General features: G+C 37.8%; 1 protein-coding gene across 1 annotated transcript; it reads right to left on the reverse strand.

Annotated features, from left to right (window-relative positions):
* Positions 1-572: 572 nt before the first annotated feature.
* Positions 573-13,487, reverse strand: PDK1 (pyruvate dehydrogenase kinase 1). The gene is made up of 11 exons (XM_058028260.1): positions 13,285-13,487; positions 10,037-10,178; positions 8,506-8,577; positions 7,807-7,991; positions 7,435-7,524; positions 7,084-7,161; positions 6,439-6,515; positions 5,667-5,765; positions 4,622-4,732; positions 3,324-3,437; positions 573-3,203 (listed from the first exon to the last, which is right to left on the reverse strand). The coding sequence occupies exons 1-11, from the start codon at positions 13,400-13,402 to the stop codon at positions 3,063-3,065; spliced, it is 1,227 nt and encodes a 408-aa protein (XP_057884243.1). The 5' UTR covers positions 13,403-13,487; the 3' UTR covers positions 573-3,062.
* Positions 13,488-13,604: the final 117 nt, after the last annotated feature.

The following is a 13,604-nucleotide window of genomic DNA, read 5'->3' on the forward strand; positions in this document are numbered from 1 at the left end:
ATAAAGTTTGAAAATCTTGGTAATAAATACTTTTTAAAAGATATTATATTTCAGTTTTATGCATTATTTGGTCAAGATTTAACTTATTTACTTTGTTTACAGTAGATTTGAGTTGTATGCCAAACTTACAGACCTTGAACCAAAGAGGAATGCTGCCCTACTGATGAAAGAGAAAGGAGTTAGAAGTATGGAATCATCAAATGCTCAGGATCTCCCACGTAAAACCACCATTTAATTAATTCAGTCAAGAAAGCTGAGTGTTTTCATACCTAGAACACAGAATATTGCTAGAATTCCATATTACCTTTTTTTCTTTAAGCGTACTGTTGCACCCTGGGAAGAGTTTTCTCCTGAAGGAGACTGGTGAAAATGATGGTTTCAGAAGTTTCCCTGTGTGCAGAGCTGTGACAGGTAAGGAGGGGCCACAGCAGGGATGATAAACTCCCCTGGCAGCTGAGCATGAGAACACTGATTATCAGAGCCCACAGCGTTCAACATCTGGCGGATATTGAACAAGAGGACTGGATGCACTGAACAAGCTCATTACCAAGCTACACAATCACCCAACAGAGTTTCATTTTCACAATAGTTTTAATGAATAGATGCAGCAATTCTTTCAAAAAATTAACACAGACCAAGATTAACTTTACACTGCAAGACTGAGCTAATTTGCATACAAAACTATTAATCTCAGCATTTTGATAGTATACTACTTTTCTGTAGTGATTCACTTCAACTTAACCAGTGTGCTCACAATGACTTCGGTAAATTAATGAAAACACTAAACACAAAAGTTGTCTTCTGCACTTCTATTTAAAGCAAAAGTTACCAAAGTTCATAACTTTTAACTATGATTAAATATTGTAAATCAAACCACGATGCATTTGTGTTTTCACCACAGTCGTTTGGGGTTGCAGGCAAAGAGATAACTACAAATATGATTATACAGCAAGTTGCTCTGGTAATCAGAATTCAATTGGTAGTTAGCTGAGAACATGAAAGAGACTTTATTACAGTAATATCTAAAATACTTTATAGACTTTGCAGAAAACAAACTGTTAGCTTTTCTTCAGAAACACTGCTTGTAGTTGTCTGATGTTACTAAAATCAGTTTAGTTAGTTAAAAGGTTTAAAGGCTAGAATGCTCAGCTTCAGACGTGATTTTTTAAAAGCCCTTGCTGTAACTTTCAGCTTTAGTTTAGCAAAAGCAATAGCTGCAAGTGTCCCTGCCAGCATTCGTACAGGCCCCATTTTACACTGTGTGGCATTTCTCACATCCTGTTGCAGGGCCAGAGAAGAGAACAGCTCTTGGTTCTCCTCACTTGTAGCCCTACAGACTGAAAGGTGTGCCAGTTACCAACTCGCATCCTTGCAAGGAAGAATAGGGGCCTCAAGGTGCCCACAGGCTTGAGTGGAATAGGTAACCCTACTGATCTGGTGGCAATTAAGACACAGTAATACTCCCTCAGACTGTCAGTTTAACTGTACACAGCCCAGTCTGTAATGCACTTCTATTAAAGTTACCTACAGTAGCTTAACCAGGGTATAAACCATTTTGTTGTTTTGCAGAACTTGGCTAGGGAAATAGCAGGTGATAAATCTTGAATCTCGCTCGGCTGCAACTAGAGTAGCATGACTTCAATTTCCAACATCCTACCTATCCCCTTCACTTGTGGTATCTCACCTTTTGCTCTGCACAGAGATAGTAAACTAGCAAAAGCTAGGCCTGTTGTTTCTGAGATGGAGTATGCATGTCTGCTGCAGAACAAAACCCACAGAATTACATGCAGTTTAATTAACTGAGAAAAGCATTGGTTCCCAATGGCTTTAACTGCATCCCTCCAAAAATGCTCAGGAATGACAGGGATTGAGGTGCAACACGGATGTATATGATTTGAAAAAAGCTCATATAGTAGGTGTTAAGTTGAATTCTTAATTGGAAGGACTCTATCTGAAATGTAAGATTCATTCCCCTCTCTCTCTTCCCCTTTATGTTCTGATTTGTCTTTGATTAACATATTCTGGTTATCATGTTTATGTTATAATGTGACTTCCAGTTACTACAAAGACGAGGCCAGAAGCATATCACAAATGCAAAGGTATTTTCAAAAACTGTTAATTTACTTACTTTACTTACTCCTGAGAAGGCAGTTTATACTGTCAAAGTAATAGAGATGCCCTATTACAGACAAATTTTAAGAATCTGTTTATTAAAATAGTTTCATTTACAGCTGTACCTGACATACCCAACTCTGAGATCTTACAGAGGCTAGAATGTTGATACTGCATTTTGGTATGACCTATAGAAATATAGCAAATGCAAGACTAACATTTCTCTACTGTACACAAGCCAATGCTGTTTTTAATTCACAATGATCAGGGTAAGGTAAGTTTTTCACATCTATCATATATTCACATTACAACCAAAGAAATAGAACTGATGCCACCACATACCTGAGATACATTATACCAGTAGTAGAAGTTAAAAACGCTTTTAAAAAACTTTTATCCCTACAGAGGTGTGATTTCTATAGCTGAAAACACCACCTTGATGTAGGCAGTGTATGTAGGCAACATATCTAACTTTGCAAAATTAAGCTTCAGCATGCTTAAGATAAAAGAAAGTGCCATACAGTTTCAAAGGCATAGCAATGAGCTCAGTATTTCTTACACAAATTTTTCATTAATCTGTAGAATTTTATAATGGAAGAATGTTCCAGTGAGCTTTTTTAATAGTTTTTCTAATAAAATTATTTTTAAATAATACAAATTAATACCAGATGTGATAGCTGTGGCATTGATCCCTATAAAAACCAATATATTGCTCCTTTGATTAGCTCTGAAAGCAGTCATAAATAGAAAGTGAAACAAATGAAGTATGACCTTTTTTTATATGTGCATGTTTGGGGGTTTTGGTGGCTGTTGTTCTTTTATTTCAGAAAAGCCTCATTACACTCAAATTTAGAATTACTTTCACATATCAGAAGTGGCTCAAAATCATAAATCAGGTCTTCTAAATTCCCTTTACAGACAAACCTACTTAGGAGCTGCTGAGGAAAAAGCTACATACTCCGAAAAGTGGTCATGTCCTTTGGCTCACTGCTTGGCACACACCAGTCATCAGCTTCATGGTTTGCTTTATAATGTTTCCAGGCTGCTTTGTTGTATACAGGGAGTCTTTCAATTGATTCTGTTGATAAGGCCTGTAAGGAGAAAAGGCTCTAGCTGATGATTCTTTTTAATTGAAGTTACCATAACAGAACAAGGAGTTCCATTAGCAGTTCAGATTAGAGCTGCTGATAGAGTAGAATGTTACATCATACCTTGATGTAAATAACTGCATCTGTACCATAGCCTTCTAAGGAATACAGTTTCAGGTCTCCTTGGAAGTACTGTGCATACAGACGTGATATGGGTAAGCCATAACCAAATCCAGCCTGATCAGGAGAAAACACTTCCATTAATTGCATTAATCAGCAGCATTTTCTGTTTAAACTTAATAGGTAAAATAGACAAACTAAGCATGATGTTTGACAGTAACAGGAGTTCAGGTGTTAACTATTATGCCCTCCCCCAAGCTATTATATACCCCAAAACCAGAAGAATGCATGAATGATCGTGATTATGAGAAAACTGTTTGATTCCTTTGTCAGGCAGGGCTGGTAGGTAACACTTCTTGCATTATGGCAGCTTTTTGAAGAGATGCCATTGGAGAACACACTGCTGTGTGTCTGCACCACACTCATGGAGCTCCTAATCTTAAGTACTCAGAGTTCTTAAATCAAATACACACCATCATCAGAATATATAAAAAAGGTTCAAGACACTACATCTGTGACTTTGCAGCTTATACTGGAATTCTGCCAAGCCCTGGCTGCAGTAGCAGGACAGAGCCCATAAGTGTTAAGTGTGATTTTTTTTTTGTTTAAATACTAAATATTTTGTTTAAATAATAATTTTTGTTTACATTTTAGAGGTAATCTCAGTGAGTGTACATGACACTCCTCTGTAAAGATCTGATGTTTAGTAAGTTGCAGAGTCATCTACATGCAGAACTGCATACATTTTTAAATGATGCAAGGTGGGAGAATAAATACAGGAAAGCTGTTCAGAGATTCTAATTTCTGAGAGCTTAGGCTTCATTTCTTGCGCATTTATTACACTCACATGAGATTAAAGAGGATTCTTCATATGCCCTCTCACATCTGTGTACCTTCATCCTTGCTAGGGGTTGGTACAATTGACTACACAATACAAATTAACTATGGCCTTGATCTAAAGTCACTGCTACAATTATTCTTCCTTTCATTCGGTGGCTCCAAATATAATTCTGAATCCTGCTCTCACTGGATTGTGCAGCATAGCTAAGTATTCTGCTTGAGGTGGCTGATTTTTAGGTTTAGTAGAGAAAAAGAGAATCTTGAACAAATTTAAATAATTTTTGGTATTTTATGCCATTTTCAGTTATTTTTTGAAAAATACTTTAATTAAGCTTAAATTATGTAAAATTCAAATATTACTCAATGCAATATCTATAAAATTAGCATTTCATAGCTTTAGCTAAATGGTTTTTGTGACAATTAGACCTATCCAGGATGCCATGGTATAAAATCTTGCATACCAAAGGTGTAGCTCGTGATGTCTCAACACGAGGACGTGGTGCTGTTGAATACATATAGTTGAACAGTCTGTCAATTTTCCTCATAGGAACACCACCACCACGGTCACTCATCTGCAACAAAAAGGAGCATTTAGCTTTATATCCCCGAATACATTTTTATAAAAGACAGCTTCTCAAACAATAAGCCAGAAAAAATTACGGTAAAATATTATTTGAAGGTGTAAGTTACAGATTTTCCTACTAAGTTACAGATTTTCTTTTAATTCTCATCTTCAACAATGACCAAAGAGTAACGAATCCTTCCCTTTCATCCTTTATTCAAACCATTAAATAAAATACTGCCATAAGAAGCATTCATAATCTCTTGGAGAAAAGGAAATTCTGCTTGAATTGTGCATTACTTTTATCTTGTTCATCACACTTTTGTCTGAAGTCACTATCTATACCTTTTGGCAAATGCTAGGTTCTCTGTGTATTTTATCTTTATTCCTCAAGAATACTGCCATATTTAAATATCATTTACTAAAATCTATTACTTGAAGGAGTAAGTCAAAGGAGTTATTTTACTCCAGTTTAGTTAGACCTATGAAAAACACAGTGCTTGCAGCTGGTCTTTGAAATCAAAGATGGGTGTTGTACAGAAAAAAGAAGCTGCAAACTGTACTTCAGGAGGTTTGTTTTGTGTGGAATATACAATATATATTTCCCTTTCTTCAGTTCTTTCAAACCTGTATAGCTCTGTCATTGTCACTTAGAAAATGTTGATGTTACAATTGTATTAAGATGCTACTTTAGTCATGGTTGCTTCTAAGCTAGGCAAGACACAAGCAAGTGCAGGATGCTATTGCAGAGCCCTCAAAATGACTGCAGCCTCTTCACGAGGCAGTATGTGAAATCCCATAAGGGTTTTTCACTTACAAACGTCATCACATACAATCTATTGATGGAACCAGATCACCAGCTCAAGTTACTAATATGCTGCTCATGACAGGAAAGGAAAATGCTAATCAAAATAACTTTCAGACTAGTAAAAAAAAAAGAGTACCTTCACAGTTAAATCCTCATTTCCCAACGTGATTTGTACATGAATTGCAGGATAAATGCCTCGATCAGCATGATGTTCCATGGTGGCTCTCATTGCATTCTGTAATTTCCAAGTACAACTTAAATCCTATTCACTTTGTATATTAACTTAAAATATCATTTAGTAGTTATTTTCATCATGTATTTAAGAATCAGAACAAATGTATATTGGTTTAGAATGGGTTTTTTATATTCCTAGTTTATTCAGTATCAGTATATATTTAGTTTATTAGAATATTAAGACTTCAAATATTTAATTTTTTAAAGGAAACATGAATAGTTTAACGTACAGCATTTGTGTTCTAGAATTCTTTATAATGCACATAGCACATGCAATATGGCACAAAGTTCAAGAAAAGTCTAGGACTAAACTGCTGGAGAAAGGTCTGTAGGAGATGTTATGTATTCTACCAGATTTGAAAATACAAATTTATGGTATATCTAACTTGCTTCATTAACTAATGTCTTCATACATTTTAAGATTTAAGCTGTCTATTCAGAAGGTATTCAGTGGCTGGGTTAAAGAGATACCTCTTCCTAAGCTGTTCATTTTCTATGCAATCATTGTTTCTCTAATAGTACAGGGCAGCTGTGTTGCTGCAGTCAAATGGCAATAAGTTTGCACTTGCAAAAACACACTGTGATCTAGAATCAGTTTGAAAAGTCAAAGCAATACAGTCTCAGTAAACAAAGATGTAGGAAAGAATTGTGTAATTAATGGTAAGTGCACAGACCTTGAAAAGTTCAAAAACCATGTGATAGAGATGTGATGGCACATACACCACTTGCATAGGCTGTCCTGGTGATTTAGCTGGAGAGAAGAGAGTGCAAATAACTAAATGGCAAATGAGATGTCTTTATTCATTCCCACAGTAATTCAGAATGTGAATTTGTATTGTTAAATTTAAAGAAGGAAAATTTAAACAGAAATCTTTTCAAATGTTGCTTGCTGCTTTAGAAATTAATCTTAAAACCGACTATGGGATCACTGAGTAGGGCATATCATATCATGTTTTCAAACAACCTCCTCATAGGTATCACAAAGATGGAACAGAAAGTCTTGTATAAATCTTTAATGTGTCACAAGAAATGCAGAGAGGGTGAGATGCAGTAATGTCAGGTGAAGAAACATGAAATCTTAGCAAGGGAAGGAGCCTGCTAAAATTTGTTATATCAACAGCTGTAGAATCAAAAACTTCTACTCATGTCAGTTTTCTGATTAAAGGGAGGAATGGGGAAAGCATTCTGCCAGATTTAAAAAAACCCCAGTAGATACAGAGAACACATGAACAATGTGAAAAGCAGAACATTTCACCACCAGCTCCTTTGGAAGAAGCCATCATGATGTTCAAGAGTATGCCTTGTACACATTCACTTACAATTCAACTCTTCAAGGATAAGTTCTGGAGAGCTCATGTAATATAAATCACAAAGGCTCTTGGCATTTTCATAGCCATCTATAATAAAGAACACAGGAAGTTACATTTTCTTTTTCTCCTTTGGAATCTACAAAAATAAAATTTTTGAAAGTACTGTGCACTGTCAGGGAGATTTGTACTTTTCAGAAAAACTGCATTTATAGGAAAAAGAAACAAAATTGTATTTCATGTCCAATAAAACTTCTGCTCCTGGTAGGCAAGAACGAAACAATACATGCATATCGGGATGTGTATTTACTCTTAGGACGGACTCCCATGTAAGTTTTCAGGATTCTTATCATCTGAATTTACCTTTAATAACTTCAACAACATTGCAGTTAGGATCGATGCTTCCAATATGTTTTGGATGAGCTGGATTAATTTTCCCACCAAACAGTAAAGCTGCCAAAAAAGAAAACATAATTTAATATCCAGTGTAACTTTATAATTTTAGTTTGTCTTCCATTTTGCTAAATAAAAATTTACAGACAATCTATAACTTCAGTCCTCACCATACTGAAAAGCGTACTATTAATAAATATTTTAGGAATTTTATGAAGAATGAGTTATAAATGGCAAGGCAAATAGTATACTCCTAAGTGGCACCTTAGTACATATTAAGCACTTAAAGGAAAATACAGCTGACATGGTACTGACATCATTTGCCCTCCTTTCGACACTTACAGTGTTGATTAAGGAGCATTCTGATTGAAATGCGACTCATGTAGAAGCGGTCTAAGAAATACTGCACGTTCTGGGAGGTGACTGGATCAATGCCAAAGCTCTCCTTGTATTCTATCACTCCTTGAGCCATCGTAGGAATGACATCATTGTGGCGATTCCGGATTTTTATCACAGTGTCTGTAAAACTAAAATGAATTCATGCCATCAACTATTTCACTTTCAAGGGAAATTCATCCTCCAGCAAACAGTGCCTGTCTACAAAAATGAAGACTTACAAAAATATCACATCTGCCTGCTGCAATAAGAAGGCAGGTCAGTGTTTTACAGCACATTTCAGGTGACTAGCATTGAAACAATCAGTAATCCACTATTTTGAATGTTTATAAAATTATTATTTATTTATTATCTTGATTCAACCAAGAGAAAGAGAAAACTGTGCTAACTGTTTTCATGCAGAACAACCCATGCCTGTCAAATGGCACTTCTGGTCAGCCAGGACAGAGCAGAGCATTCTGTAGAATGACATTATGCTGAAGTGCTTAATTTCCTGGTTTAATGTACCCTCCTTTAGGGACAGGGGATGACATTGCTGCAATTCTTCTGTAAAGATTTGAGATAGGAAATTTTATTTCAGCTACTGTTTTTCTGCCAATTCTCCAATACAATATTAACAAGATGTATGTGATAGCAAAGCTTTACCTTTGAACAGTCCCTGAATCTTCTGAGCTTTTGTCCTTAAAGTCAAGAATCTCCTGAAGACTTTGGACATACCTTTCAATGAAACAAAGAGGATAAAGATCAATTCTAATATGTCTCCCCAGATCTCTCTGGTTAGCAGTTTGTGGACTTCCAATGTTGCATTTTTCCAAATCATTCTACCTGTTTCCCTGTGAATTTTGTTAGATTCCTTTGAATCCATTTATGATGTTTTCTTCCAAAATTTCCAGAGCAATGCACACCACAATTTAATTAGAATGCATAAAATATCATCTTTGTGGTTTAAACCCAGTAGGGGATCACTTATTTGCAGCCCCTGCGTGTTCCTGTTAGTAGAAAAATCTTTCCATTTGTGCATGATTTAAGTATTTCTGCCATCCCTTTCCTTAGATACGTATTTTCCAAGCTGAAGAATTCTATTTGGTTTCTCCTCACGTAGAAATTGTTCCAACCCTTTGATTATCCCTCTTGGTCTTTTCTGTTCAGGATAGAGCTGCATGCAATTCAGGGGAATAATGGGCTAACACAGTGGTACAATTATATTCCTACCCATTGGTTATTTAGTTCCTAATACTATTTTCCTTCTTGCCATCAACTGACATATGCAGAAAAATATTCCCAGCAGCATCAACGTTTCTTTTTCCATTGTAAGGAAGCAAGCCCACAGGAGAGGAGGTTCTTCCCTGTGTTCTACTTTGCATTTGCCCAAATGGAATTAATTTCCTATTTGATCAGTGTCATCTAGTATCATGAGAATGTAAGCATTTGTGTTTCAGTAAGAATTCATTAAGCTATCTTCATTGATAGCTCTTTTCATATTCAGTCATCTAGTCAATCCCACTTACTGGCAGATTTTGGCAGATAACTTTAAAAGCCTTTACAGAAATCCTTGTGCCTTTAGCAGTTGCCAAGCAATCTCTTTGTTTTGCTTTCATCTTTAAAAACTTTATGCCTATGTTCCTTACTTGGAAGCAAACTTTACTTTTCAAATAATGTCTTTTTTACTTTAATACTTCCATGTTCTCTCTGTTGTTTTATGTTTTGGCTTTGGGAATTTCCTATTGCTTTTTCTTTATATTTTCTATACCTTTACTCTCAGTCTGCAATAACTTGTCTTGTAAATGGTTTCTGTTATGTTTTGCAAACATTTTGTACCTTAGTTTGCTTCTGTTGTTTTCTTCAACTAGCTTCTTCACTATAAGGTAAGTTCCCTATTAAACACTCTTCTGGTGGATTTTTTTATAAAAAAAAATTGATTCCTCATACATGAATGTGTGAAATACTTAATGATTTTTTAATTCCCTTGGAGTTCTCTAATTGCTCCTTAATGCTTTTTTCCCACATCTGTAAATTTAGTTTCTGATCACACTGGTATATTTAGCATCTCAGTATTAATACATGATGTTCATGCACCAAGCCTATGAAAGTCCTTTCAATAGAAGAGAGTGACTTCCTCCCACCTGTGTATCTGCAGGAGGTCACCCTGCAAGGAATGGAATGTCACTGTTCTTACCAGCTCTGCACCAGCTGAACTGAAGGTGTTCTCAGGAGGTTGTCTGGAAGCAAGCTGATTTCCTTCATTATGTTTGCCAACCTCACCGGCAGCTCTTGTCGCAGAAACATGAATGAGGTCTTTTCACAAGCATTTTCAGACCCTAAGACCAATGTGACATCAGAATGAAGTCAATACTATGGCAGAGAACTGCACAAAATTAATTTCTTGCATAAGAGGCCTATACCTTGATTTCAAAGCAGACTCCACCAGGCTGTTTCTTTCATGGCAGCAGCCCACTTGTATTTCAAAATCTATGGCATACTGAAACCTTCCTGTTGCAGTAATGAGAATCTTCAAGATATGAACAGAAACTAATGCAACAGTTACAGACCTATACTGTTCAACTTTAAATATGGCTTCTATCCATGTATATTGTTCATTTTATTTGCAGTAAACTCTAACCAGCACTGACCAACATGTCATTCTGAGCATGTCAGAGAAGCAAATGAAACCAACACAGGCAACTATTTATGAGAAGGATGCTTGAAAAGTATCATAGTCCCATACACCCTGCTTTTCATTGCTGATCTTAGTGAATTACCATAACTCATCCTCAAACACTTTCAGAAAATAAAATCAGTAACAGAGATCTCATTTTCAGCTAAATCTGTTATAGCTTAAATTCAGTCTTACAGGAACAGAAGTCAGGTGAACAAATTCACATGAATAGTGAGAAAGAAATTAAAGTAGGACAGCTACTCTGCTTAGCCATTAGGATACTAATACATTTAAATTTTTACATTTTTAAAAGCTGGAAGTGAAAATACTGCCTATTTCGATAACTGACCTGTCCTTTTGTAAGAACAAGTGTCATCTGTGGGGGTGGCAATTAAATGTGGTTATTAAAATCAAGACCTGTTTTACTCCCACAAAGCTTGTTTTCCTAGGTGAGAAAAGAGGGTGCAGCATGGGGAAGAGACTAAGAAATGCTGCACTTCATTCTCAGCCAGACTTCTTTCTAGACTTAAAGACTGTCACATAAACAGCTTCTGAACTTCTAACCTGCCCATCTGCTGCAGTGGAGTGTGTACTTCAGGTCTGGTGTTTCACAACATGTATCTCCTACAAAGGAACTCCTGTGTTACTGCTCAGTTCACTCCTTCCATTTGGCAAGGGGAAGTTGGGAAAGAGGATCAAAGGAAGGGATGAGGAAAGAAAAAAGGAAGCTGGGACTGCCTTAAACACGAAAAATCTTCACCATATAGAGCAGTTTAAAGCATGCAGACTCAAACACAGTAATGAAGGAAAGTCAGTTAATTAAAAAAGTGAATAATTTACAAGAAATTCCTCCACAATGGCACTTACCAGCATTAGGCACTGTCTACACAAGACCTCTGCCTAGAAACCTTTCATTCTTCTCCCTACTCAGATTGCACAGGCATGACTATTACTGGCCTTTCCCTTTTCTTGGGTAAAATTCCAAGAACAAATCAGATTGGAGGTATTAAAGTGTAAATGCAATTGTTAAATTCCTCATACACTCACAAAATTACATTTCACAAAATAGTTTTTGTATCTGAAGGCCTTATCTTTGCAATTTTGGGTCAAATATGGAAGGCAGTATAGAGCAGGAAAATGACTCTCTTCCCATGTGCAGCTACAGTCTATATCTAGGCAAAGAATGGATAAAACTCCTACAGAAAATACTGTGGTCTTATAACCCAAGACCAGACCTGAATTTGCTTACAGAATATTTCATTTTTTTAAGTTAGCTTTACCAGATTTTATTATTTCCTCTTTGACTCACTCCTGCAAAAGGAGCAAAAACAATCCTTAAAGTAAACACCATCAGATTATAATGGCTACAGAATGTCTTACAGAGAAATATTGTCTCTGTGTTGCAGTCTTTGTTATTAGATTTTACTCTCTGTAAAGGATCTCTAAAGATTAAATCTGTAAGGATTAAATCCTTAAGCAAAAGAGAGGAAAAAAATATTGTAGAAGTTTTCAAGACTATTTTTACCTTATGTTCAGGTACTAAGAGCAAAAAAGTAGCCTATCTTTTGACACAAGGATATAGTGTGCCGTGAAAATAAACATTGATTTTATGGTAAGCATTTTATCAGTAATGGTAAAATAACACAAGTCAAAGCAAACTCTGAATTGCAAGGTTCTTTGCTTAAAAGTACAGTGGCAACAGAACATATGGTGAAGTTCCTGTAGGAATCTGGAGTTTTAAATGTCAGATACATTTCATTGCACAAGTGAAACATTGAATAGATGGGTGAACTGATAGCAGATAATTGTGAGAAAATCTTGTTTGTAAGTCTTCCTGCTTATACAAAGTCTTGGATTCTAGGATTAGTTATCACTTAGGTTTTATTTGCAAAACTATAAAAAGCCATGAAACTATTGACTAGTTAAATATATAACATGTAAACATGTATGCACACCAAATTGCCTTGGGTACAGAAAGGGAGCATACTATAGAATGGTTCCAACCTCAGGTTTTGAAAAGATGTCTCAGTGTGACTTACACAACCTTTCTCTATTTGCTTTGAAGCAGAATAGAACAATTCCTGTGATCCCTTTTCTTTCCAAGCTGACAGTCAAACCTGGAAGCATTAGAAGTGGTTTTGGCACTGAGTGTAATATTGAGAATCCTGTTACTGATTTACTCAGTTTCAAGACTAGATTCCAAACCTCCAGGATGGCTCCCGGTGTCTGCATCCTGTTCCTTTTCTCACACACCTTTTAAATCGGCAACATTTGGCTAAGCTGTTTCTGTAGGGCACAGGCCAAGTGACAGCGCAGTGATGACTGTTCCAGCCCCTCGTGCCAGCCGAGGCTGAACGCTTCACGTGTTTGGCAGATGCCTTTAAAAGGCTGCGTGCTGCTCAGCAGAAGCCTTAACCAGTCTCACCTGTCTGAGTCACTGCTCTAACGCTACCAGTTGTCACAGCTGTTCCCATCCTCTCCCCAGCACTGCGGGCTCTGCAGGAGAACACCCAACTAGCCTGCTGGTGCCAAAAACTGGAGTTTTCAGCTACATTTCAACCTTGCCACAGTCGCGGTCTCCGGGAACGAGCCAACTGGGCTCCCTTGCCCCAGAAGGAAGCAGAGCCCTTTTCTGCCAGAAACGCAGCATTAACAGATAAGCAACAGCCGGGCAGCGCTGACGGGGTGAGGGGTCGTGGCCGTCCCGCTCCTCACAGGCACCTGTGGGAGGAGGGGCAGCGGTCGAGGGCGTCTCGCCGAGGACTCACCGAAGTCCAGAAATTGCTTCATGGAGAGCGGCGAGGGGGAGAAGCGTGAGTAGAAGTCCACCTGCTGCGGGATGTTGCCCGGGGCAGCGCCGCGCAGAAGGGCGCGCAGCAGCCTCATGGTGCAGCTCCGTCCCCTCAGCTCAGCCCGGCCCGGCCGCCATTTCCCGCCGCGCCGCTCCCCCGGCCCCAGCCCAGGCCGCGGCCGCCTCCGCCGCGCCGCCGGGAGGAGGTGCCCGAGGGGGGCGGCTGTCTCCGCCCGGCCCGGCCCCGCAGCGGCGCGGGGCGGGGGAGAGGGCGGCTCTGAGGGAGCGGGGCGGAGG

The sequence above is a fragment of the Melospiza georgiana genome, chromosome 7 (assembly GCF_028018845.1).
Source record: "Melospiza georgiana isolate bMelGeo1 chromosome 7, bMelGeo1.pri, whole genome shotgun sequence".
NCBI classification, from domain to species: domain Eukaryota; kingdom Metazoa; phylum Chordata; class Aves; order Passeriformes; family Passerellidae; genus Melospiza; species Melospiza georgiana.

Bases quoted from the DNA above. Each gene is read 5' to 3' on its own strand.
- PDK1 (XM_058028260.1), bottom strand. From the start codon at position 13,402: ATGAGGCTGCTGCGCGCCCTTCTGCGCGGCGCTGCCCCGGGCAACATC. The intron at 8,578-10,036 runs GTAAGAACAGTG...TTTCATTGAAAG, and splicing joins GTTCAGCTGGTGCAGAGCTG to GTATGTCCAAAGTCTTCAGG. The intron at 3,204-3,323 runs GTATGATGTAAC...TTCTCCTTACAG, and splicing joins ATGCAGTTATTTACATCAAG to GCCTTATCAACAGAATCAAT.